A 26,814-nucleotide genomic window follows, 5' to 3' on the forward strand; every position below is an offset into this window, starting at 1 on the left:
CTGCTTTTTGGGATGTCTACACCACTAGGACAGCAAGAAAAGTCTTCACCTAAGTTTATTCCGCTGTCCCTGCTGTCTTTTTGGGGGGAGAAGCTATTTATAGGCTGATTTTGGGGGAAAAAAGGTAAGGGTAAAGTAGAATTTGCGCAGTTTTACACCTGATGTAAGAGCCAAAATAGACACAGACACACGCGGTGTTGCACTACAACTCCCAGCTGCTGAACAGCGACCAAGCCCCACCTGCAAAAACCATCCGTGGGGTAAAGATGTCACCGGATCTCAAAGAGCGGCGAGTCACTCGCTTCCATCGATCGCTGTCTCACAATCTGGTTACAAAGCCAGCGCAGAACGAGCGAGCAGGAGACATCCCGAGGGGGTTTTAGGCAGCGTCAGGGTTTCAGACGTCGCTTCACCGCAGGGGTTCGAGGCTGACGGCTGCGTAAGCTGGCACATAAATTATTTGAAGCCTCAAGCAGCTCCCGTTCGGTTCAGCCTCCCAGCTCTGAGGCAGTTTTGGAGCCAAAGGAAACTCTCCGTGAATGAGTGGCTTATTTTTTTTTTCAGTCACGTATTTCAGTTCACAACTCCAACAGCTCCTCTCCGCACCCACGTGCGGTTTCCACGATAACTCCGGGCAAGATCCGCTCCTGCTGAAAAACCAACGATCCCACAACCCGCACCACCTTTCCGAAGAGTAATTTCAACCACAACTACTCACTATCCAACATCAAGCTAGACTTAAGGGATGAAGAGGCGCTGCCTTAAGCCTGACCTTCCTCCCTTCAGTGGGCTCAACAGAGATGGCCCCAGCACCACCGAGCGACAGGTCCTCTTGTCCAAGACCCAGAGGTGAGTTTGAGGTCCCACCACCACTCCACGACACCGTCCATCGGCTGCCCAACCTCCTGCAAGCTCGACACCGTGTGCTTACCTGACAGGTCCATTGTGGAGCCGGTGCCCACCCCGCAAGCCGTGGGGAAGGCCACGGTGGAGCAGGTTGTCCCCCCTGTAGCCCGTGAGAGGTCCACGGTGGGGTAATGTTCACACTCTGCAAGCTCAAGGAGGTCCAGGTGGAGCCAGCTGTCCCCCTACAACCCCACCGAGGTCCACAGTGGAGCAAACATCCACCCCACAAGCCATGGAGGACCCCACGCCAGAGCACGTGGACATGCCGGAAGAAGGTTGTGACCCTGTGGAGAGGAGCCCGTGCCAGAGCAGCTTTTCTGGCAGGTCCTGGGACCCCGCAGGGGACCCACGCTGAAGCAGTTGGTGAAGAACTACAGCCCGTGGGAAGGATTCATGTTGGACAAGTTCATGGAGAACTATCTCCCGTGGGTAGGACCCCACGCTGGAGCCAGGGAGGAGCATGAGGAGGAAGGAGCAGCACAGACAACGCGTGATGAACTGACTGCAACCCCCATTTCCCGTCCCCCCGTCAACCCACAGCGTCCCCATCCAGCGGGATCAACGCCCACATCCCCAGCACCACCGAGTGATGGCTCCTCCATCCACTGGCCCGGGATCTAGAGGCGGCAACCGAAGGTCCCACCACCACTCTACGACACCGTCCGAGCTCAGCAGTATGTCCCCACTTGCTGGCACATCCCAAACTGCCACCGGCTCCTGTTACGGCAGATGGATGGTGCTGGAGGACACGGATTTGCATGGCAGCGTGTCTCACCGTACCTGCCCTGTGACCAAAGTCCCAACTAGTTGGCTGCTGGTCATCTTCGTAGTTAACTTATCAAGACTGAGCCTTCCCCCAGTGATGTATTTGCAGACAGCGGCACCCAACATCGTTATCCCAAACTCAACTCCACCCATCCCCGACCACCCGGCGCACCAAGATGGATGGAGAAGAGGCCAAGCCCTGGGAGTAGGCGACTATGCAACCGAGAAAAGTTGCTGAAGTTTGTCTATTTTCAACCAGAAAAATGTCTATTTTTACCCATTCTACTACCAGTTTCCAACCACACTGCCAAAGTTAAGCATCCTATAGGTACAACCCAAGCGTGAGGCTATTTCCACCCTCGCAGCTTGAGAACAAAAACGATTTGAGGCCCACTCTCTACTCCAGCCTAATATTCCCAAGAGCTGCTCTTTTCCTGGAAAGGTGCAGGATTTCCACCCCCCATTTTGCCTCTTGCTGTCCACTAACAAAAAATCCTCTGAGGTCAAGGCATTCCCAGAGCAGCCAGATATTTAAAATACGCACTTCATCACCCGAGACTTCAGAAAGCCGATGGCTCGTCGTGTCTGGGCTACGTCCGTAACCACACACAACTTGGAGATGCTTAGAAGAGCAAATTTTGGGTAAAGGACACCAAAACCGTCCCATCTGTAGCCTGTCCCCCTGTGCTGGGTGCAATGCAAAGCCCCAGGAGAAGGCAGCGCTGTCTGATCGGCGTCCGAGGTGGAAGGCGGCTCCCCAGAGCGCCTGACTGAGCAGAAAGCGGCCAAATTGCCACTCGGTGGCAGCCGCGGGGAGACCACCCGGACTCACTCAAAGCGTTGGCCAAGGGGTGTGGGAGAGAGGTACAGCTGGACGCGTATGCGAAGGGGAGCAAAAGAACTTGTGTCTGACGTTATTAAATACCAGAGAAATACACCAAGATACAGAAAACTCTGAATTATTTCACGTGTGTGAAGCTTCTCCCCGACCTCGCGCTGTCGCCTTGGCTCTCTGCTGTTTCTGTCTCTTCTTTTCCCTGCCGGAATCAGCTCCCTTGGTAAAACGGATTTAAATTTGGCATCTAACGAAGTATCAGGACAATCAAGTTCGATCCAGGCTTAACGACGCTGCAAGTTCACATAACCCACTCCCTACTGACCCGCAAACGCCTATTGGTACATCTGGTAAATCCAGGGACACGTTTCGCCGCAGCTCCTACGAGATTTACCCAAACCAAAGCACCCAAAGGCAACGAGCGTGGCTCACCCCGGTTGTAATTAATTCCTGCAGATCTGCTTTACATCGCCTTCTCTCCAGTGACACCCCCAAAAAGAGACGTTACTGCCCCAAAATGCTGAAAATAAGCAGCACCCCGTAACTCACGCATCTACGGGCACAGTAGTAAAATTCAGGATAATTACCTGAAATCAGAGCTGACCCTTCGAGGTGTTCGGTTCTTCTTCACCAGCCGAATCCTCTGACCTTCCTTTTCGAAGCTCCTATCGAAAGAAAGATCTGCAAGGGAAAGAAACGCACGTCAATTCAGAATTACAGCCAAAAAAACATCGCTAACTTTTTCTCCTTTGCCTTTTTGCTCTCCAGATTTCTACTCTTCACAGGAAACGCCACGCGCGAGTCGGCAAACCAAAAACCCTTGATGATGAAAAGCATCGCATGGCAGATGTGGATGGGCGAAGGGATCCAAGACAATGCTCCAGACCATGAGCCAAAGCACGCATGCTTCAAAAATTGAAATATATGGAGAAAAAAGGATTTCAGTTGAGCTACCCAACCCAACAAACCTCCTTCTGGGAGCTCCAATAAGCACAGCTCCATTCCCTCGCATTGCGCTTTCCCCAAACAAGGAAAAATAACCGGCCGATTAACCGAAAAAGGTCTTTCCAGCCCAAAAAGTCCTTTAAGCTGGTTCCAAGACCTGGGTTTAACCCATCACCTGGGAGCGCTGCCCAGCTTTAGGCACCTCAAAGCCTGGCTTTGCAGCTCGTGAGACATCTCGAACTCACTGGCAGCCCCAACGGCAAGAACAGCAATCGCTCACGCTCCAGCTTTTCACACAAATTACCCCCCAAAAAAAGGCACCAAACGAGTGATTTAAGCTCCTACCGCAAAGGCGATCTCTGGGAAGAAGACTGTAACCACAACCAACACCTTTTTAACCTCACTCACGCTTGTGAAGTACCCGCTGCACCTCCGGAGCCGGCTTGCACTGGAACCAATAAAGAGAATAAACTATTTACAAAAAATAAAATTTTTCATTTCATTTGCAGGGGCAGCACAGACCATCAAGGATAGGCAAAAGGCAACAGTTCCCCCCTCCCCAACAAAAAGAATTCAGCAGGTACTAACGCATACGGAATTTAAGTGGCCAAACGAGGCCCGGCTTCACAGCCCTGCCTAACTTTAAGCTAAGACCTAGCAAGTGGGCGTGGAAAATTCAGCTCAAGCAAAGCAAAGACTCACCTGCCCCCGGGGGCAAGAAATACCAAAGCCACATCTGGAGGTCTCCCGCTCGCAGCAGGACTGACTTCAGAAGTTCAGACCGGTTGCTCAGGGCTTTGGCACGCCGCATGAATTCCTGCTGGGTTTTAATTGCTATTTTAGCGCTGGTGTTTCAGTGGTGAAGCTGATCTTACGGGTGCTGTGCTCGCTTTTCGCTGCCGGTTCGGCTTCCAAACGAAGCCCACCCTGGAGGGAGGTGGACACCGAAGCAGCTCGAAGGATGAAACACGTAGGAAGCGCTGTACTCCGGCTAAACGAGCTCATTAATTACTCCCACCGCTGTTTCTTCTGGGAGAACCTCCCTGCGGGCAGCAAGATCCACTGCAAGCTCGAGGCACCCAATGGCACTGCGCTTATCTGCCTATCCATGCTTTCTGATCCAACTCATCATCCGTTCTGGCCACTTCTGGCTCTTTTTAGCCATTCTAAACCTAAAAAAATCCCTAATTTTGTTAGCTTTGCTATCTCCATTAACAGACCTGCTCCGTGAGCATCATGAGTGACAACTGTATCACGAACCATGCTCATCTGCTAACACAAACCAGGTGAAATCGCAAACACGGGCTGGTTTTCTTCTTGCCAATACTATTTGTTTTCCAGCTAGCGACAGCCCCAGCCTCGAGCCGACGCACAAGGGACTTGCTTTCACCTCTGGTTCCCAACAAACCAACTCAGAAGCTTGGAGGAAGGGACCATTTACTTAAAACACTTATTTTTTTAACAATGTAATTTACCTTCTGTGCCTTCAGTGGCTTTTAAATTCCTTGGGAGGCGTGGGAAGAATAACTCCAAAGAGCAAATCCTCCTTCATTAGCAGAATTCACCCCAAAACCACTCCCATAGCAAAGTACTGAAGTAAATAAATCGCTATTTTCAGCCTTCTCAAAAATCTACACAATTTGAAAGCCGCAGCGCCGGTAATTTCAGTTTTTAGACTTATTTGATGAAGCTTTCACCAGCATCCTCTGCACTGTACCGCCAAGAACACCACTGACTTACACGAGGCAGACACCACATCTCCCAATCAGCTTTGCGGTTACAAAAACAAACTAAAAATTGGCGATTTAAACGGTTTATGCTAATAATTCTTGCTGGTTTCCCACTCTCCCCATAAGGATAAATCTGAATGAGCAGGTACCACTCACAGGCTGGGAATGACGTTAACTCCGGGGGAAAATATTCCATTTCATGTATTAATCAAGATTGAAGTCAAGCCTTGAAGACTACAAGGTGTAAAGGATGTTCTAAAAACCCCAGAAACAGTGAAAATACAGATTTTTCCCTAAACAAAGGCTAAGACCAAGAAAAAAACCACTGCTATGCTAGCAAACGACTCCTGTAGTATCTGAAATATGAAAAAAAAAAAAGTGATTCTCCACCACAGAGATCCCCAGCGAGGATTTCAACGTGCGTATAAATTCGCATCAAAACCTCCATTTCCCAGCAAATGGGGTGGGGAAAACCCACCTCAAGGAAGCCCCAGAAGGGAGAACAATTAGCATAAGCATCCAAGAAACACAGGCATCTCGTTTTGTGATAACCATCCGCAAAATAAATTCCAAGGTCGCGCCGGGTCCAAGAAGTTGTGCGAGTACAGAACATGGCTCCAGGCAGTGCCATGTAGCCCGGTGGTCACTGATTTCGTCCAGCAAGCGTCCTCCAATTTTTTAAGACCCCGACAACCCGGGCAGCTCTGCCACAATACAGCGGAAAGCAAAATTTCAGTTCCATATAGACGCATGTACCTTTTCTAGACCTTTTTCTAGGCTTGCGGCCACGCTCTTTCTCTTCGGAGATGCCCTGGAGCCAGCACGGAGTCTCAGCCCTCCACATCTGAATTCATTCATCTACCTAACGAGCCTCACTCCGGAGGCTCAGACACTCCCATACCAGGTTTTTCTATTAATTAATGCTTCCTAACTTCTTGTGCGTAGCCCTTTTTTCCCCTCCCTCTCCATAGTTGTGGTTTATACTCAAAGTTCAACTTCTTTGGACCTCAGCACTCCTTTAGTAACGCCCCGAGTCTGACACTCGAAAGAGAAGCAGCAACCGAGCAACCTCTGATCCAAGAACCCTTCCTGCAAACACCGCAAACAAAGGAAAGAAAAATATCGACTTTGATCCGGAAACTGAATTTGAAAGCTTCAGTACAAGTTGGTTTGTTCGTAACGTCGCTGCCAAGCTGGTCACGACGGGAAGAGTTGACTTCAGGGAAAATCAAAGCCAGTTTTGCTCCGTATACCGCTTTGCACTGCTTTTTTTACTCCACGACCAGGCTGCTCTGTACCGAAAACAGCCACCACACCGATGGACACCAGCACGCCATCTGACTGCACGACTCGTGCACTGGTACAGGCTGGGGCTGACCTGCTGGAGAGCAGCTCTGCGGAGAGGGACTGGGAGTGCTGGGGGACGACAGGGTGACCATGAGCCAGCAGTGTGCCCTGGCTGCCAAGAAGGCCAATGGGATCCTGGAGTGCATCAAGAGGAGTGTGGCCAGCAGGGCGAGGGAGGTTCTCCTCCCCCTCTGCTCTGCCCTGGGGAGGCCCCATCTGCAGTACTGGGTCCAGTGCTGGGCTCCCCAGTTCAAGAAAGATGAGGAGCTACTGGAGAGAGTCCAGCGGAGGGCTATGAGGATGAGGAGGGGACTGGAGCATCTCTCCTACGAGGAAAGGCTGAGGGAGCTGGGCTTGTTCAGCCTGGAGAAGAGAAGGCTGAGAGGGGACCTTAGAAATGCCTCTAAATATCTGCAGGGTGGGGGTCAGGAAGATGGGGCCAGACTCTTTGCAGTGGTGCCCAGCGACAGGACAAGGGGCAATGGGCACAAACTGAAGCAGAGGAAGCTCCAGCTGAACCCGAGGAAGAACTTCTTCCCTCTGAGGGTGACGGAGCCCTGGCCCAGGCTGCCCAGGGAGGCTGTGGAGTCTCCTTCTCTGGACATATTCAAGCCCCGCCTGGACGCGGTGCTGTGCAGCCTGCTCTGGGTGACCCTGCTTCGGCAGAGGATTGGGCTGGGTGATCCCCAGAGGTCCCTGCCAACCCCGACTATGCTGGGATTCGGTGACTCGAAAGCAGCCCCATCTCTCCCCCGTTTGCTTCCACAAACCCCACAAACCCCAAAAGGAGAAGCGATGCTGAAGGAAACGGGGAGGATTTAACTAAACCCATCGCTGTCGCAGTCCACAACAGCCGCTCTCACGCTCTTCTGCGGTAAGAGAATAAAAACCAAGCGCTTTCGGTACACGATTCACCTGGATATCCGAATTCCCGCATCAGCATCCAAGCCAACAGCAGCCGCAAGCCCACAAACGTTATTTCGACGATCCAAAGTCCGAGTCCGTACGTTGGCTATTGCTTACTGAGGGCAGGCAGCCTGGGCTGAAGCCGAGGATAAGGCTTTTCCTAGGAAGAGCTCGCAAAACAGCCGATAATAAAATAAAATAGAGAGTTACAGGTGTTTTGGATACGGGCCAAGGTTTTCCTCCTCCTTCCCCTAGTCTCAGCCGACTCCTGCGTTCATAGAGCTTTGCCAGCCACCAGCACTAAACACTTCTAAAGCATTTCAATAAACGGATAAAGCCTGAACAGGAGTGAACTCGCATCGAATCGCACCTCTAATTTCTGTTCCGTAACACCGAGACCCACGTAACATCAAAGAGCTGCCAAAAACCCCAAGGCAACACTCCAGTGCCAGCCCCCAATACCATGGGGCCTTTCTATTTGAGAGTAAAAACCCGCAATTTTCTACAGCGGGAGAACCTTAACACCTCTGCAAGGGCTGATTTTAACCCAAGGAAATACACAGAATAATCAGCTGGTTTAACAAAACCAACATGGATCGAGGACAAACGTGGCCAGGCTGTGTGCCCGAACTGGTTTGCTTCTCCGAGTCGAGGATTTGGGGTATTCCAGGGCAGGGAGGACATGGATGAGCGATATCCCACAAGCAGAGTCAGAGGTGCAGTTAAAACTGGTGTTGAACCTGGCAGATCCTACTCAAAAAGCAACGTTTTTGCTCATGCAGGCAGCGCAGTACGTCTTTATGGCTGAAATAACAGGTACTTCCATCAACGCCAGGCAAAAACAAATATCCAATACGCCACGCAAGGGAAATCCAATCTACGAAGCCAAGAATTCTGCCTAAAATAAGTGGGAAACCTAGTGTGAAATACATTTTCAGAAAGTTATTTGCTTAAATTTCTCCTGTTTTTAGCACTCTCATCTCCTGTAGACCCTCTAAATTCCCACTTGAATCTGCACATTGCCCAGCCCCGCGATCAGATTTTCCCCGCTTTTCCAGCGAGTTAGACACAGATACTTGAAGTCTTTGCAAAAGCAGAGACTCATTTCTCACTTCTGAGATGAACGGAACAAACTTCACCCCCATCCTGCCCACAAGAAGCATAATTTAAAGTTAATAACGTCGATTTAATAAACTGCTTCAACGGGCTAGGTCCAAGATTTAATCCAGGTCATCGAACCAGCTTAGATCCTGCAAGCACCTATCAGCGCTCCGAAGCCTGCAAAGAGTTTTTCAACAAGAACAATTTAGCCTCAAATCCCTTAATTAGCGGTTGGACAAGCGGAGTCTCCAGCTCCGACCCAAGATCCGCAGATTCAACGTGCGCTTAAGCCCCAGGGACGGAACAAAGTCGCAGGGTGCTTCCCGGAGCTGCCGGCTGACGAGGTTTCACCTCGAGAATTAAGCAGTTTGTATCCGAGAAGGGTTTGCGTCCCCCCATATTCTTCTCCCCCAATCCAAATCAGACTCCACCACCCTCCACGCATCCTCAGTCTTGAATTCCTTTTAACCTTGAACGCTACCGAAGGGCTGCAAAAATAGCAAAAGTTGATCTCGGCTTAATTCAGGGCGCCATGTAATCAGTCTCGGATCTTCCAAGCACACATGCCCCGACCACAAAGTGGAAGTCACAGATATATCTCTAACAAATTTCTGATGAACAAGCAAAGCAATTACGAAATGAAGCCGCCGTGTTTCAAACACCGAGCCTCGGTCACCCCAAGCCGCTCAGCGCCCCGAGAATCCCACGTGTGTTTGTATTTTCAGAGCATCGTCCTGGTTTCGGATGGAATAGGGTTAATTTTCTTCCCAGGAGCTGCTGTGTTTTGGATTCAGTATGAGAAGAATGTTGATAACGCCCTGATGTTTTAGTTGTTGCTAAGAAATCAAGGCCTTTTCAGCTTCTCCCCCCACCAGCGCGGCGGCTGGGGTGGCTCCACGCCGTATGGCGATGTGCTCGGTGATAAAAAGCTGGGAGAAGGAGGAGGAAGAGGGGGGATGTGGGGAACGACGGCGTTTTGTCTTCCCAAGCCACCCTCACGCGCGACGGAGCCGTGCAGGGCGATGTCCTCCAACCCCGAACTCAGCCCCGGGCTCTTTCAAAGCAGCCCTACCCCAGGTGTGACCCCAAAACGGGTGTTTTACCCCACCTACGGCCACACCACACCTCAGAAACACACTGCGGACTCCCAGCACGAGGCTCAGAGTCGGAAACGACCCAGCTCTTCTCTTTCAAGGATTAAGGAGCTGAAACAAAGCCGTGAAAGGAAAACTAGATGCAAATACTCAAAAGTATCACATTAAAAACAAAAGCAGAGAGGTGGTTTGATATTCAAATTTCTGTCTGGTCAAGAGTCTCACAGTCTAACCGACCCCAGAAACGAGCTGTTTCCTTTCTCTTCATCGCACAGACAGCCTTGAAAGACCGGAAAGAATCAGAAGTTTAGAAAGTATCAGCAGCTGCTGGTTTTGGTTTTAGTACAAGGCTGATAGGGAGCCAGCAGAGGAGCGGGACTTTCTCCTCCCTCCCTTGGCACGCTCACTCATGACCAGAAGCTATCTTTAGCGTGAGGCCGCAGCCAGAAAAGCCAGCTTTGAATCCATTGTTTGATTAATTTGGTACCGACGATTCTCAGAGTCGAACGTACGGACCCACAACATCTTACCCACCATGTAAAAATGGAATTCAAGAGTTCACAGCCACAGCAATCGACCCCAACCTCAACATTTCTCCAAGCGGGAAGACTTTTCATGCAGCAAGAGGCGGCGGTGCCGGCAGCGTGACTAACGCCCGGCCGTAACATGGAGAGCACGTTTCTACTCCCACTTCAAACGAAAATGGGAGCGAGCGTCTCGGCGGAGAAGAAAACCCGGCGATCCGCTTCAGGGTCAGCGTGCCCCAAGCAGGAGGGTGCTGTTACAGGAGAGCTGGGGCTGCAGGCAGCTCCAAGCTCCTCGCAAATTAACAGGGATTCTCACACCACCAGCAGACTAACCAGCAACCCAAACTCGTTTGTAAATCACTCCATCACTGACAAGAAAATAAAACTTTCTCGGGCGAGATGCGGAGGGACATGTCCTCCTGGGTACGCTCCAAGTTGCAGGAAGGTTACTCGGCACCGAGATATTCCTGCTAATCCTTACCATGGAGTAAATTAATCCTTTCAGCCTAAACTAGCTCGTAGTTGAGGCCAGAGAACTCCAAAACACAACGTGGCAAAAGCCCCGAACTCACGTTCACCGCGCTGAACAACAGCGGAATCCTCCCCGAGATGTCAAGCTCAGGTCGTGGTTCAACCACATCAACACCCTCCCAAGGAGCGGACCGACCTTCCAACCGCCCCGCCGAACACCGGGAACAGTCCAGAGCGGAGTATCGATGTGGTTTTGGGTTCATCAAGCAGTTTCTTAACGGCGTGGAACAAGTCCACGGGTTTCCAAAGGCCGTCTCCATCCCGGTGACAGGAGAAAAGCAGGAAGGAGAAGTAGACGGGGCCATACGGGAGCACATGAAACATCAACGATCCCATCTCCAGTAAAAAAAATAAGAGTGACCCTTGGCAAATCCATCCTCCACACATGCAAGACACACTCCAGAATGCTTATTATTCAAAATAATTAAAGATCCCAGTCTTCAGTAGGGACTTTCTGACTGTTTATCTCCTTTCTACCGGTAAAAAGTCGCACCTCGGCTCTTTTCTGGACCTTTTCTGGGTTTGTTTTGCAAACAGCAAGCTCATTTATCCCTTTGCCTACGTTATTTTTCCAAGCGCACTGAAAAACCACGCGTGTAAGCAGCTGGATCTCCCCCCACTGCTGTGCGTTCCTACCTTGAGTCTCTTCGCAAGTCGTTAATCCACGGAGGGGTTTTCAACCTCCTTAAGCTTAGTTCTTCAAGAAAACAGTGCGGCCTGAGCTCTCGGGGGATGCTTCAGCGTATTTTATCAATAAGCAGCCTTAACACAAACATCAAAAAGACAAATTTCTTCTACAGCAGTCAGGTTAACCAAAAGGATTACAAACCTATACTCAAACGCCAAGTATAAATATTCTCACCTTTAGGCCAAGCTTTTTTAGCAGCACATTTTGGGCTCTGAACCTTTCAAACTCAGCCACGCGCAGCTCCACAGCTCTAGTTGAAGTCCTGCTCCTCTTCAGCCCACGTCTGCCGATACCGAGAAGCCACAACCGCTCAGTGTCACGTTTTTCAGGCGCTATCGAGAGGCCGCAAGAACATGGGGCTCCCGAACAGCCGCCTTTCCCGGAGAAACCTCACTACAAGCCGAGGTAGAAAGGACGAGCCAAGGTCAGACCGAAAATAGCTGATAAAATAAAAAAAGAGAAGGCAAAACAAGTGTGTTTGTAAAATGTGAAAAATCTGGCACCCTCAGCTGGTTAAATCCATCCCGAGACACAAAAAAAACCACGTTAAACCCAGCAGGATGGTTAAACCAGCTGAAAGCAAAGCTGCCAGGCTTAGAACAGAAGGACATTAAATCGCATCTAACGATGCACCCGGGCTCTCAACGCTCGGGTTTGACTGGCGGGGCCAGCGCATACAACCTAGAAACAAATTTGAAAAAGACAACCATAAACATCTCGGGTAACCTTTGGACAGGCGATTTGCACTCTAATCCCGTCCTCCCCCCACCGGTATTCAACTCTGAGCTCCGAGAACCGACTCTGCTGACGCTCGGCAACGGAATGAAGACGCAGCTTTGCTGCTCGTATCGTAAAAACAAAATATATTTGCTGCGGCACGCAGCGGGTTCGAGGTCTTACGACCTGAGCATTCCCGCCGCTGTTCTTCCAGTAGAGAAATACGAGTGTTTTATCACCCAGATCTTCCAAACAGGGAAATACCTACCGGAGAGGAATTAAAAACACTTTATAAAAGCAAACATCATCCAGCCTGACATGATAATTTATACTGCTGGTGACTTTTGTGCCAGCAAAGAACCCGCCTCTGGCACCGAAACCTTTAACTGCAGCAGCGGGGGAAAGAATATTCCTTGTGCTGAGTTTCAGAAAATTTCCACTGCTCTCTCCCTGTTCTTTTTTCCCCTCTCCCTTATCGGGGGATGAGATACAGGGGAGGGCAGCGAGCGCCTCGACTCAGAGGATTAGGGCGAGTGATTTAAATGGATTTCTTCTGATTTACGTGGAAAATGAGCACCGTCAAGTCGTTCCAGTCCAGAGGAGTCGGGGAAAACCCCACGTGAGCCAGCGAGCTCCCTCCAACACCTCGGCAGGGCTCCCCAGCTTGGATTTCTTACAGTTTCACCTTCCAAAAAAAAAAAAAAAGCTACTTACAGACAATTTGAGCACAAATCTCAACCCCGACCGCGCCACAGCCCATCTACACCACGTAATTAACTGGGAGATACCACAAGCAGCGCAAGTTCCTACTTCCGAGGCAGAAATTCGTTATAAATTGAACACAAGCAGCGCGTCGGGGTTCAGAGCTGTCCGCGGGTGCCGACTGCAGCTCCCCGTTACGGCGCCGTCTCCAAATCACAAGGAACCAGTTGTTCCGCCTCTCGGGCGCAGCCCAGCCAGATGGAAGCAAATACGATTTTCAGCTCACCGTTTGCTTTTGAAACTCAGCCGTTTTCAACCCTACTCAGCAATGCTGCAAGAGGAACGTTAAAATTAAACCTAAAATTCTGATTCTTCCCAAAAAACGAGGCTTCACATACGAAATACGATGCTTTTAAAGATTTTTGTCAGTAGGAAGAGGAGGCAGAAGAGCTTTTATAAGGAGACGAATTTAATGTGCAGCCTTGCTACGAGGCTGATGTCTCCGCCGGGTCGCTGGCGAGCCAGGGCTGTGACGTTGGGATGTTTCCAAAGCGCAGTTGCTGCCTATTTCATCATCACCCTGCGAGGTTCAGCTCCGCGGGACCCAAGCTCACCCTGCCTCCGCAGCTACCTTTCCCCGGAGCAGTCGGATAACCAGATAAACCAGCCCGGCAAAGCCTTTCCAAAGCCGGGATGGTGGTAGCCCTGACCCATCCGCAGCTGCTGGGCACTTTGCTCCTTAAAAAAAGGAATCATGATAAGCAATTTAATGTTTTATGTATTTTTTTGTAATTACAATCAAGACCTGCCAGCCAAAAAAAAATAACAAAGCTCCTATAAATTATGCTCCTTTCAAATCCTTCTCTTCCAAAACAAGAGTTCATATGGAAAAGATGAAGAATGACTGGTTTTAGCTAATTTAGGAAAAAAAAGAGGTGCATTGAGCTTGGGAAAGCTGGAGCTCTGAGGACAAAGAGTCTCACAGCAGTTATTTAGTACCGGTTTTTAGCAAGCCTGCAGCTCAACTCTCTTTTTCTGGTTGAGTATCTTCCATTTGATTGATCACCGCTAATTAAAGACGTTAATTAATGGGTCTGCTTTCCCATCGCGCTGGTCTTATGCAAGTAAGGGGCGTAGGCGTGGAGTAAAAGGAACTTTGCGCCGCAGAGCTTTCAGCTGAGCTTCAAGTTGCAGGAGCAGATCAGCCAAGCACAGCCGGGCCGTCTCGCAGCCCCAAGCATATTATTTTTTTAAGGGTTATTCCTCTCGCTGTAATACTTCCTCAGCTCGTCAAATTAGCATAAAAAGGATGACTGGGTGATTAAGCGCTGTCTCATGACTTTCCAAGAGCTTCAGGAAGGTGGCTCTGTTTGCCCCGCTCAGTGTTTTAACTCGCTGCACTGCCTGTTCCCAGCAAAGACGCGGAAATAAAAGGAGCTCTGCAACCCACCAAGCGTGAAAACCTGAGCACTCCTACCCAGCCTGGCTGAGCTTCTATCCCTGCATTTAACTTAAACAGCGCAAAGCCTACATTCTGCGCTCTGGTTTTGCAAATTCAAAGTAAAGAGGACGGGGACTGCACAGGTAATCCAGCAAAAAGCATTCTGTGTTAAGGATAGCCCCAAGGAAAACGTCTCCATGCCGCAGGACGAGTGGCTGCGGGGTTAAGCCAAGGCTGACTCCACAAACCCCCAACTCGAGCCAAGCACAAAGCAGGCGAGACCACGGCGCGACGTCCTCCCACCCCAGGAGACAGCGGCAGAAGAGCTGTGCCCGTCGGATCGCCTCCCCACCGGGTCCGCAGCGGCCAGAAATGTGGAAGAAGACCTTCCGGCAGCAGAAATAATGGAGAGGGGAAGAAATGAGGAAGACGCGCTTCTTTTGAGAAGTTTGGGGGCTGCTGAAGTTTGGTTTTCTGGCGTGACGGAGCCCACGGCTGCTCTCGAAGACCAACCGGCAACGCAACCGGGTATCAAATGAGCTTTGGGGGTGCAGCCGAGGAAAAGGGAGAAGCATTCAAAAGCCAACCTGTAACCGTCAACCGAGGATCTTTACCATAAACCAAGACCCCCACACCACGCGCAGACGGGTTCCCCGGGCTTCTACGCAGCGAACACAGCCTTTTCTTTTTTACAAAGGCAAATCGCATCAACCCAAAACAAGGTGAAAACGAACTTTCTCCTCGTTTGTCCAAAAATAAATAAATAAAAAAAAAAGACAAGACGCAGTTATTCACATGGCTGTGGTGCTGCCCAGCTCTTCTCCCAGCCCAAAAAATATCTTTTATCCCAGGATAAAAAATAAAAACACCGTTCCCCACGTGGCTGCACAAACCTTCTTGAGCAGGAGGGAAAAAATGGCCTTACCGCCGTGAAAGCCCGGAGCAAGAGGGGATGCTTTAGACCAGGAAACATCCTTCGGTATCCGAGAAATTATACACGGAATTATCACGTGAAAACATTCGTTGACACAAATAGCAACGTGTGGATTTGCTGCAGAGCAGGGAGAACCCCGCCCCCCCCGGGGCCTCTATTTCACTAAAATTCAGTATTTTTGGGGTTCAGCTGACCGTACCTAAAGTTCAGATCTACCCAAAGATGAACCCACTTGTGCTCGTGACTCCAGCAATCAGAGTAAGATAAAAAGCGACACTTGCTCTGCACCATTTCCACTTCTTTTTAAGCCAAAACTTCCCCACAAAACCGCAGCTCGCCGGCGTGGGGCTCCGCTTGCCTGCAGACTCCTTCCCTACAGAGCTCCGGTCGAGCCCTGGGGTGTGCCAACACCCGCGGGCACAGCATCTCTACAAACAGAGGCTTTAGTATAAAAGAAATCAAAAGGCACATTCCTAAGACAAACGTCCGACCCTTTCGCTCACATTGGAGAAAATGAGCTGCGAAAGCACCTCAAATATTCCATTTTTTTCCCTAGAAACCGCAGCATCCTTCCTACTTCTCCACTCTTCGTTACAGTTAATTTTCACCACGAGGATTCGGCGCTTGAGAAGAGGCTGCTACTTACGGGTGGGGCAAAAAAACCCAACAGCAAATCACAAATGTTTCAACAGTCCAGGAGATCCCAGCTCGTTAAATAGTCCACTTATTGCAGCTCATTTCCTACCATTCCTTTATTATAAACTTCAGGATTACTCTTTAAATAATAACATTAAATAATAAAAATAAACACTCTGTAACTCCATAACCCTGCTGGCTGATGGCTCCCAGCGCACCGCGAATCTCCAGGATAAATCAACTCAGAAAAGCCCAAGGAAGTTTTAAACGCCATTTTAATTAGCAGCTATGACATAATTTAAGTTTCTCACCTTTTCTTTCATATCTTGGTTATTAAAGCCAACGTGCTGGCAGACGATCATTAAATTAAGCTAACATGATACTGTAAAAGACTAACTGTTGAAGTACCCAGGTTCATTTAAACATGTAAGTGCTTAATTATACATGTATTCATTTAACATTATTCAGATTTTTCAAGTGCGCCGCTCATCACATAAGTAAGGCAAAAACCTGACCTATAAACCTCAAGTTTTCATTTAATTCAGCATCCGTTCAAATAAAACGCACACCGCTTCGTTAGCGCTGCTCTGACCCCCTCACTCAGTCTCATTATTCAGCAGCGCTAACGAGGACCCATGCCACTAAAGCACAACTTTACAAGGCAAATAAACTGATTTTTGAGTCAGGTGGAGGTGGTTTTGCTCCAACCACCCCTACAACGAATTCCCACCAGTCCACTCAGACTGAAAACCAACATACTGCAAGCCCCTTTCTGCCGATCGCCAAGAATTCTGCTGATCGCCAAGAATTCTGCCGGATTTACATCTATTTTTCACTAAGCCCGCGCCGTGCTGCACGCCAGCCACCTCTTGAGTTGGGAGGAAACCCCCCCCCCAAATCCTCGCTTTCGGCAATTTACTGAAATCTCTGCTTTGAGCCGATTTACCAAGGAAAACCCGCAAGCACACCCAGCCAGCCAGTTCAAAACACTACAAAAAAAAAAGCCAAATAATTTTTAATTGGGGAACACAGACCCTGCCCAGGAAATTCTTCTTTTGCCCAGCAGCTGCCTGATGTTGACCACGTTGGCTTTGCAGGCTCCAAGATCCCTCTGCCTCCCATGGGACAACAGGTTTTGGGGTATTTTGTCTCGAAAACATGAATTTGCTAGCTTGCAGATTAGATATTGTCATCAGAGGAACACTGCTGAGCTGCGTTACAAGCTTGCAAAGCCTAATTAGGCTTGAAATACCTTATAACAACAACTTCATTAAACAAAAAAATCAGCATTTGGGCTAAGCCCTGATTAACAAAGGCCACAAAAGCCACAAGCGCCCGGCTCCCTCCCTCTCCTAAATCAGGAATATTTCTTCAGCAGGCAACAAACCAACATCAAGTCCCTCAAATTTCCAAGCAAAACGACAATTTCCCATTTCCCAGCTATCGCTGACGGAGTTTCTCGTTTCAGGATGTTTGCCCAAGTCCTCACCGCTACCGACCAGTTCCTGTTTTCGGTTGGTTCTAATTTTTATTTTTTTTTAAAAGCATGTTTTATGTTTCTCTGGATCCACGCCATCTCACTCCTCCTTCGAGCTTCGCTGTCGCCTCGGAGTGAGCGCCGGGGCAGGACTATCTCGAGCCTTTTGGAGAAGTTATAATTAGTAACTCTCCTCCCGCTCGCAGCTAACGAGCGGCGACATGGACGTGAGTGGTTAACAAAGGGACAGAATTCCCTCACCCAAAAATACCAGGAACAGTAACGAAGCTGCTTCCTCCCATTAAAACAGGGACCAGAAAAACCCAGGAGATGAGTTTTTCTCCTCAAACACACACCGGCACTTCCCAAATACTTTGGTCTCCACATTTTTGGACCAAACCTCCCAATCTGCCTCCCGTTCCACATGAAGGCAACGCACAGTGTAAAGTTTCTGCAAGAGAAGTTAACAAAATATCACGAAAGAGGGATGAAACGTGCCTAAAAGGAAGAGTTCTGGGGGTCTGGGTCCTCCTCTCCAGGCCCCAGCTGGGAATGCCAGTCTCACTCCAAGGAATTCCGCATCCCGACACCGTTCCCTTGATGCGATCTCTGGAGCCGTACGGAAAACCTCCTGTCCCAACGGAGCTTTCCCCGTGCCGAGGCGTCTGTTATAATGCAGGAGAGGTAAATCAAGACACCGCAAATTCGTCGTACACCAAAAAATGTCCTTAACCCTTTCGGTCATTGAAGCGGAGAGAAACACGACGCTGGTTTTGCGACACCTTTCCCAAACACCACCAAAGTCTCCCAGAGTTCCCGCAAGAAATGGGAGCAGAAAACCCCTGCACTGGGATGTAACTTTCACTCTCGACCCAAAACCACCTTTCGATATTTGCTCCAAACTGATCTTTAACGAATATCGAACCCTTCCGAGCTCTTTAATAAAAATAAGAGCTTGCTCGAAACTAAACCCAGGAGTTTTTATTATGAACCGACCCCAAAACGCTCCAGCTCGCCCGACGGGAGCTTCAGCAGCGCAAGCGATGGGGATAAACCCTTCACCTCCCCACGTCGCTGATCCGATACAGATAAATCCATTTGTGTGCCTGTACAGCAGAATCCCAGTCCTTCTGCCATCGCTGCGAACTACCCGGAGTTCGCAACTGGAAGTTTTAGAGCAAACGCCGTGTGCCAGTAGATAATTACCAAACTACGGAGTTTAATTTGGAGAAACTGTTCCAAGCTATCAAGAAACGGTAACAAGGGCCATTGGATTACACACCTTCAACCACAGCTCCCCTCGACTCATGCGTGGAAGACTGAAAAAAACTTAATCAAAAGTAATTAGCAGCACCGGAGCGACCGGCACGTTGTTTGCCAGGGTGAGATCGATTCCTACCCGCGCCAGTCTCCAACCAAACCACAATCCCAGTTTCCTCTTAAAACAGAAACGGGATTTACGCTAACGATGGCTTTGCCACCTGCGGTAATTTAGCAAATAGCCGGTCACCTCCACCGCAGTCGCACTCAGAGTATCATCAGATAACACAGCAACAACAGTTAGTCAGCTTTAAGTAATTCTTGTAGTTGGAGGCGAATAAAATCATCAGGAAAGTCGTGTTTTACTACTTTCAAATGAGTAACCCCGTCCTCTGCCAAGGTGCAAAGATTAGAGGCTGCGTGGGAACAGCCGGCCTCGCGCGGGTCAGTTTTCCCCCTTTATCTGCGGTCGCTATCACGGTTCCTCGAGTTCTGGTGCAGAGAACTCCAATATTTTCTTTCACCTCGTGTTTTCAAACACAAAGGGGGCCTCACATAACACTAGAAAATGGCTCGGCACGACCTTTAACCCCTTTAATTGGCCTTAAATTGAATACCAGGAACTTGTAGCAACATAAATTCCATTTACATTAATCTCTGCAAACACTTGCATTAGCAATAATCTCAACGAAGATGAATTACTTCTGCGGCAGAGTAACAGCAACGTTTTAAGCGCTTGCAAGGCTGAAATCTTCAATATTTTGCTTCATCTCCTTGCCTAAATCGAGCTAAACTTTGCCATGAGAAGCTTCAACAGAGCACACAACCGTGCCACAAACAGGTAAAACCAAGCCCCCCCTAAAACCACAACGAGCGTTTAAAGTCACCCAAACGACCCCAAAAACTTTGTCGGACGATGGAAATATGAAAACCAGAAGCCAACAACCCAAGCTCGGCGACACAGCGGCACCTCACGCAACCGGGAGGTCCCTTCGCCGCCCCGCCAAGCTACCAGGCGACACAAATTCATTACCGGCTGCATTCTTCATGTTATAACACACACCCCTGCAAGTAAAGGCGCTGCTTATATTTATTCTTAAAGCCACACTGGGAACTGTTTGACAGAGTACACAGTACGCACCCAAAGAATAACGGGGCTTTAAAGAGCTTTCTTGGGAAAACTTCTGCTGAGGAGCACGGGGAAGCTTTAATCTTATTTGGAGTAAAAACTATTTGTAGGTTTAAGGTTGAAAAGTGTCGGTGAAGTTAAAAACCAGACCAAGAGGGGGGGATAAGGACGGGCTCATTAATCAAGGTGAGAACAGCCTGAGTTGATAACAAACAGATTTTTACTCCCTGGTGTTAATCAGTTGCATAAAGCTGTCTCTCTTACAGCCAACGTGCATTTGAAGCGAGCCGAAGCAGTCTTCACTTTCACACCATCAGCTAATTACCGCATTAATGAGCGCAGGAACCCAGTGTCCGCGCGAACGGACCTCGCTCCTCCAGCATTCCACACATGAAATCCCCAGGGAAAGAGCGCTCGCTCCCCGGCTGGCTCCGGCTTCCAGCGGCACCGAGCTTTCCTCCTTCCCACCCAACCCGTTGCCCAAAACTACAGGAGAGCGGCTTGGGAGTTTTACCCCCCTCTCCTACAGCTTCCAGCTTTATCACTGCCAAACAACTCCTACAAAAGTAAAAAAAAAAAAAAAAACACAACCCTGAGGGGGGAAAAGTAAAATTTAGCTCGAAAATGTAAAGAAACGAGCCAGCTGGAGACCAGGTGAGCAAATCGCCCCGCTGGAACCTTAAAAGCGGCTCCAGAAGCGCTGGAGCGATCACGGCGAGCGAGGGGAAGCGGCGGGGAAGCTGCGGGGAAGCTGCGGGCGGGCGGCTCCGTGCCTCAGGGCTGCCCCCTCCAAGGGCACCGGCCCCCGCCCCGGCGGGCGCACGCACGGCCCGCTTCCGCCCCCAGCCCGCCTCAGCACCCCGGCTCCGATCGCTTCTCGCTGTCCCCCGGGTGAGGGGCGAGGCGGGGGAAGGCGGAGGTCACTCACCGCGGGCCACGAGACCAGGCCTGGCCGCCGCTTCCTCCTCCCGTCCGCCGATAAAATGGCGGCGGCAGCAAGTGCCCCCGAGCCGCCCGCCCGGCCCCACCGCACGCATTCTGCGTACCGTCCCGCCAACGGCGTAACCCGCCACCACCGGACCTACGGCGACGGTGCAACTCGCCCCTCCTTCACCCGGACCTACGCTAACGGCACAACCGGCTGCGCCGCGCAGGTTACGCTGGGCCCACCTGCCCCCGTACGCAAACGCTGCCGGCCTTACGCAAGCGGCGGAACCCAGCTGGCGCAGGCGGGAGGGCGCTCCCCGCTCTCTCCGCCGCCGGGGACGGAGGGAGCGACCCTCCCTTCCCCCTCGCCACTCCCGCACCGCGCCGTACCGGTTGCCTGGGCAACCTCGGCGGCGGCTTCGGTGGCTCCTTCCCCTGCGCCGTCTCCGCCTTCCAAAGCTTCATCCACGTCCTGATCCGTGATTTCATCCGTGAAGGGATCTTCTCCCTGCGGAAAAAGGAGACGGGAGAGAGGCGAGGAGTCATCCAGCTGCGGCGAGGCGAAGGGAATCTCGGCCGTGAAACCGCGGGAGAGGTCGTGGGGGTTTTTTGGCGAGCGAAAATCGGCTCGGCGACAGACGGTTCTTAAAACGGCGGGGGGAAAAATCCTGGCCCCCAAACCGTCCGCTGTGGAAAATCCCGAAGGATTTGCAGCGAGAGAAGATCCCCAGGAAAATAAAAATAAAAGATCTCACGCCGGGCAGGAGTGGAAAGAATCGGTGAAAAGAAATAAAACCCCAAAGCTCCCGCGGGGCGTCCGCTACGGACGAACGGCGCCGGCGTCGCCACGAGAGTGTGCGGGGATCGCTGGGCTGCGCTCCTCGCCCGGGAGGAAATTTGGGTTTAACCGAGAGGATTAAAATCCACAAGGAATTCCTCAACCTTCCGGCGCCGGTTTCAAGCCGCCAGCGGCCGGATTCCCCTTCCCCTCACTGGGAAGAGCGGCGACGCTTCCACGGTTTCACCTCGCCTTTATTTTTTTTTTTTTGGGGGGGGTGGAGGAATCCAGACGCGGTCGTAACCTGGCACCCGTGCTGCGTCCTAGCAGGAGGGGGGGTCTCTTGGGGACAGCGAGACCCTCCGGAGTTTTGGCTTTTGAAGTGGGTTTTGAGGAAGGTTTTTTGACCTCGTTACCTTCGTCCGGGCCAGCAGCGGATCCCAGCCCCGCTCCCCCTCGCTTCACGGGGAGCTCTGCCTGCGTTCCCAGACTTAGGAGGCGCGGGGCGAGCGCTCGTAGGGCAGAGTAGGGGTGCTGCCGCCCGACAGCCTCGCCAGAGAGGCCATGCCCCGCACCCCCGCTGCTGCAATCCGAGGACAAACCGCGCTTCGTGAGATTCCCTTTTTTTGCCCCCCCCCCTCTGCCCCTGCCGCCGCCTGCTCGCAGGTCACCACGACATCGCGGCGAGAACAGGGGCAGGGAAAGGAGGGCAGCGCCCGACGGCGGCAGAAACCTCGCCTGAGATCTGATCGGCCACAGCGGGGCGGGGAGACTTTCGATTTTTTTCGGCAAGCGAGAGGTTGGGGGGTAGGGGGGGAAGCTCTCCAGACCCTTCCTCCTTGATTTTTCCCCCCACCCTGGGGTCAGCATCTGCCTTGATCAGAGGTTCAGACCAGGTTGGCTGCCTCCAGGTGAGAAGATCCATGCAGGTGGAGCAGAAACCTCAACGTTCCATCTTCTCGGGCCGAGGATCACGACCTACGGAGATCACGGAGGAGCGGGGAATATCAAAAAAATATCGGGCTCTACCTCGCGATCTGGACCCCAACATACGTTATCGCCGGCAAAATCTACCAGGGGATGTGAAGTCCACCTGTGGTGGAGACTGTCACGGCTTCCCTTGGGAAAGGCAAGGTGTCCGAGGAGGAATCGTTAAGGCCAATGGTCAAGAAATCATCTCTTGATGCGGCCAAGTCTTGCTTAATTAATTGCCCTGTGTCTCCGGCCTTCCTCTCTGGCGGAAGGTTTGCCGAGGACGTTGATGGCGAGGCGGCTCTTGGCGTTACCTGGAATCCTCAGATTTTCCTCCACCCCTTTTCACAGGCTGGTTTTGCACCTTGGGAATGATACGGAGCCCCTGCTGGGATGAATCCGAAGATCTCCTCCTGCCGATGGACAAAGGTCAGGTGCCCGTGCTGACTCATTTTGATCTGCCGGCAGCCTTTGATACCGTTGATCATGAGGAGATGTGGACGTGCCTGCGGACCTTGGCAGGGGTAGATGGAGTTGCACTTGAGTGGTCCCGGTCTTTTGGGGGTTTAATTTTTTTTTTTTTTAATTATTTTTAAATTTAATTGTGCTGAGAGATCCCAGAGGTTTGCACCTCGTCCGCCCCGAGGGCTCTCTCTTTCTGCTGTGGGGTACCGCAGGGTTTTTAGCTCGCCCTCCTGTTCCACGTGTATGAGAGGCCGGTTTACGGGGAGAGACGGCCATCCTACGCCAACAAACTCCCGGCTCAAAGTCTCTTTTCACTGGCCTCAGAGGGTGGAGTCACAGTTTTTATATTTTTAGGTTTGTTATTTTGCTAGAGTTTAGCAGAGACTGGGCTTGACGAGAGCTAGCTCAGTCCAAGTTTAGACCCAAAATAAAACCATGACGCCGGCGGGATGGGGGAAACATCGGCTCCCCCGTGGCGGGGGGATGTGCGTGGGCATCTGCCTGCCCCGTCTGCAAACAAGGGGTTCTCTCCTGCCAGATCCTGGGCTGTTCCCGGATTCCCGGGGAACAAGCAAGCAGCCAAAAGCGCTTCTTTTCATCTTCGCCTGGCGGAGGAAGTTGCGACCTTTCCTCTCTCTCTCGGATGCGGATCTCGCCCGTTAAACCCACGCCGGACCCGCGGATGCTGCCAGGCGCTTTAGGCCGGGCAGAACCACACGGGCTGGCTCGCTCGGCGGCCGTCCCGCCCAGAGCGGACTTAACCCCCGTGGCTCTGAAGACTGCGCTTGCCTTCCGGGCTTCTTTCTGTAATTCCGGAACGCTGGTTTGGGCTTAAACAAACCCTACCCTGACCTCTCCTCGTGCTCCATCTCGGCTCCGCAGATCGGCTGGGGTGTTCTCTGCCACTTCCCAAGGGAAGAGGAGGGGAAAAAATAAAAATAAAGGGGGAAGGGGGGGGAGGCTAACGAGGGTGTTTCAGCTCATGGGAATCAGATGCGCCCCGCCTCGGGGTGCTCTGTCATTCGGTCGAGCTGCCGAGAGCACCGCAGAGCCCGGCTCTTTATACAGGGTAAAAATTCCCCCACTCAGCGCGGGGTCAGCGAGTGGGCTGGGAGTCATCTGGGTCGGATTTGATCCCGGTGGGCTTTTCGACCTACACACTCACTTCCCCGCGCCAGGGGGGGGGAACCTGGTGTCCCCCTCCCAAGGCCACAGCTCGAGGGGTGTTGCGATGTTTCCGTGGTGAAGATGCACAAAGCATACGCATACAATACGAATGCTGCAAATGTCGAACTTTATTCATAGATTCAGTTCCTTATATACTATTTTTAAGATTATCTCATCGAAACATGCAATTTTCTAGAGACAACTACAGATTATACCTGATATTTATGGTGACAGCTACTGATTATATTTGATATCAATTTTCTCATTAGTACAGGATATAACTTCCTCACAGTAACATCTTTATTTGCCAATTGCATTTCTTGGCAGATCATTCAGTCCCATTTCTTTATGAATCTTTGCTTCTGTTCTTGTTTATTTCTTTCTGTACTTTTCCACAGTCCTTGATTCTTTCATCAGGGCATCCCTTGATCCCTGATTTTGGTCAAGCAAGGCCTACAAGTCTTGCTCCACAGCAGCGAACCCCACAGAGGGGTGGCTTTGGGGAACTGAAGTTCCTTTTGTGATTTTGTTTTTCTTTATGACGTTTCCGTTTTGGACGGTTCCGTAACTGATCTACGCACGCCTGGGAATGAGAGTAGGTACGGTCTGCGAGTTCAGTCAGATCAAAAACATGAGAAGTGGGTAAACCGCCTACGGAGAAAAGAAACCAGACTCCAGGTTTAGAGATAAAAAGGCAGCGGAGTGGAACCTTATGCTTCCTTCCCCACCGCATGCAGCAGGACGTCCCGTCACCGACACGCAGTGCACGGCAAGACGCGGCTACCTGCTGCTCCGGGATCTGGGCAGTTCTTTTTCTACAACCAAGGTTCTAATGCATCTGCCCCAAACAGTTGCTATAGTATGTAGCATAAGTTATCTTGAGGTGAGACTGTTAACTTAAATAGCTAATTCTGGTTTAAAAAGACTGATTGTTTCTGTGAGAAATTTGAAACATGCTCAAGTATTTGCATTTTAAGTAACCCTGTACTCTTTCTGCAGGAGAAGCCTAACACCAAGATATATTTTACAAGAGTATTCTCATGTTAAAAGTTCCCACTGGCAAATTTTGTTACTGAAAACCAAACAGATTTCCAACATACCAGGAAAATAAACAACCAAATTACGCCGTGAAAAGCCAGAGCTGCAGACTCAATAGTCGGCAGACTGTTCAGCAGGGATTCTTTATTACGATGCCGGGCACAGGGGGGATCTGTCCTCCAAACGCGTGCACCGAAAGGACACACTTACTAGGTATTTATGCTCTGTTAACGTACACATTCATTACATTTGCAAGAAATGCTTATCATAGTTTTACCGAGAACTCATTACCATATGGTAATGTCTGTCGTGCACGTTTGTCTCTTGGTGATCCATGGGGTCTTCAGATTACCCGCAGCCTCCTTATCTCCGCAGTTTGCATCCCTGATCTCCCGAGGCCCAGCCGCCTCAGGTGATTATTCAGGAGTCCCTTATCTTGCACCCGCCCCATCCCAATTATTCACAAAGAACCAAGGCTTGTTTGGGTTGTGCCATGATTCTGACCACCTGAAGTGAGAACATCCCCTACATGTTACATTGGTTACATTCACAGTTATCAATCCCTCCTTTTCTTTTGAGGATTTGTAGCTAGAGAGCTATGAATCCTCACTAGTCTATTTTGTAGGTATTATTTTCAAATTTCTTCAGTCTTTCACGCCAAGGGTCCGGGAAAAGTATTTTCCGGTTTCTATTTGGTGCCTAATCTTGTCCCTTTTCCAATCACTGTGTGTCTCAACTGAATCCAATATCTGAGTGTTCTTATCTAATATCCGTAAGTCAAATCTCGGCCCAGTCATGTAGGTCGAGTTGTCGTGATCGCAGTATCCTCCGTCGTGTCTTCTCCAAAACTCGGGCCAAGTATTATTGTCACAATTCCAATGAGTAGATCCCCGAAATCAGTAGTTTCATACCGCCAGCCTTTTTGACCATCCATCCTGCTTTAGGAGCCTTCTTCATTCAAGAGTAATGGATCCAGGCCGGTTGTTCCCGATTCTTGATTGCAGTAAAAGTGGTCAGCAATACCTGGTAAGGTCCATTCCACTTCTCTCTCAGTGGGTCACCTGAAAAATTCTCTTAACATAAACCCAGTCTCCAGGGCTAAATGGATTGATCGAGTGATCTAACCCCTTAGCCCTGATACCCAAAACATTTTGACTAACATTTTCTAATTGTTTTCCCAAGGATACAGGATAATTCTGTAGATGCTGATTTCCCAGCTGGTTCAAATCTTCCCCCTGATATTTAGCCTGCTATGGTCTCCCATACAGTATCTCAAAAGGGCTCAGATTTTCTTTGGTCCTAGGTTTTACACGTATCCACAGTAGTGCAATAGGCAAGGCTTGGTACCTATATAGGTTCGCTTCTTGGCATATTTTTGCTAGCTGTTGTTTTATCATGTGGTTCATCTTTTCTACTTGCCCACTGGCTTGTGGTCTGCAGGGCGTATGTAACTGCCAATCGATTCCTAATAGTTTGCTGACCTGTTGCACTACTTATGCACAAAATCCGTACCCCTATCTGAGAAGATAATTGCTGGTACCTCAAAACAAGGCATTATTTCATTTAATAATACCTTCGTTACCTCCCTTGCTCTCTTTGATCTACAAGGGGAATGCTTCTGGCCAACCTGAAAAGGTATCCGCAAGTACTGATAAGTACCTGTACCCTGCTTTTCTTGGAAGTTCAGAGAAATCAGTTTGCCAGTGTTCTCCCGGTACACTTCCCTTCCCAATACTTCCTAATTGTACCTGGTTACCTGTATTGAGGTTATTTTTAAACATGTTTCGCGTTGTTGG

General features: G+C 50.4%; 1 protein-coding gene and 1 long non-coding RNA gene across 2 annotated transcripts in view; both read right to left on the reverse strand.

Moving 5' to 3' along the window:
* Window positions 1-22,301, reverse strand: part of LOC142364180 (uncharacterized) — a 33,887-nt gene extending 11,586 nt beyond the window's left edge. The window contains exons 1-4 of the mRNA XM_075443302.1: window positions 22,048-22,301; window positions 21,793-21,959; window positions 20,989-21,348; window positions 3,094-3,187 (exon numbers count right to left, since the gene is read on the reverse strand). Coding sequence (XP_075299417.1) covers window positions 3,094-3,187; window positions 20,989-21,348; window positions 21,793-21,959; window positions 22,048-22,301 — 875 coding nt within the window. The remainder of the gene's footprint in view (window positions 1-3,093; window positions 3,188-20,988; window positions 21,349-21,792; window positions 21,960-22,047) is intronic.
* On the reverse strand, window positions 11,674-20,665 carry LOC142364107 (uncharacterized). The gene is made up of 3 exons (XR_012766181.1): window positions 20,600-20,665; window positions 12,603-12,777; window positions 11,674-11,815 (listed from the first exon to the last, which is right to left on the reverse strand). It is a non-coding gene; the product is annotated as an uncharacterized LOC142364107 (long non-coding RNA).
* Window positions 22,302-26,814: the final 4,513 nt, after the last annotated feature.

This window comes from Opisthocomus hoazin, chromosome 25 (assembly GCF_030867145.1).
Source record: "Opisthocomus hoazin isolate bOpiHoa1 chromosome 25, bOpiHoa1.hap1, whole genome shotgun sequence".
NCBI lineage: Eukaryota > Metazoa > Chordata > Aves > Opisthocomiformes > Opisthocomidae > Opisthocomus > Opisthocomus hoazin.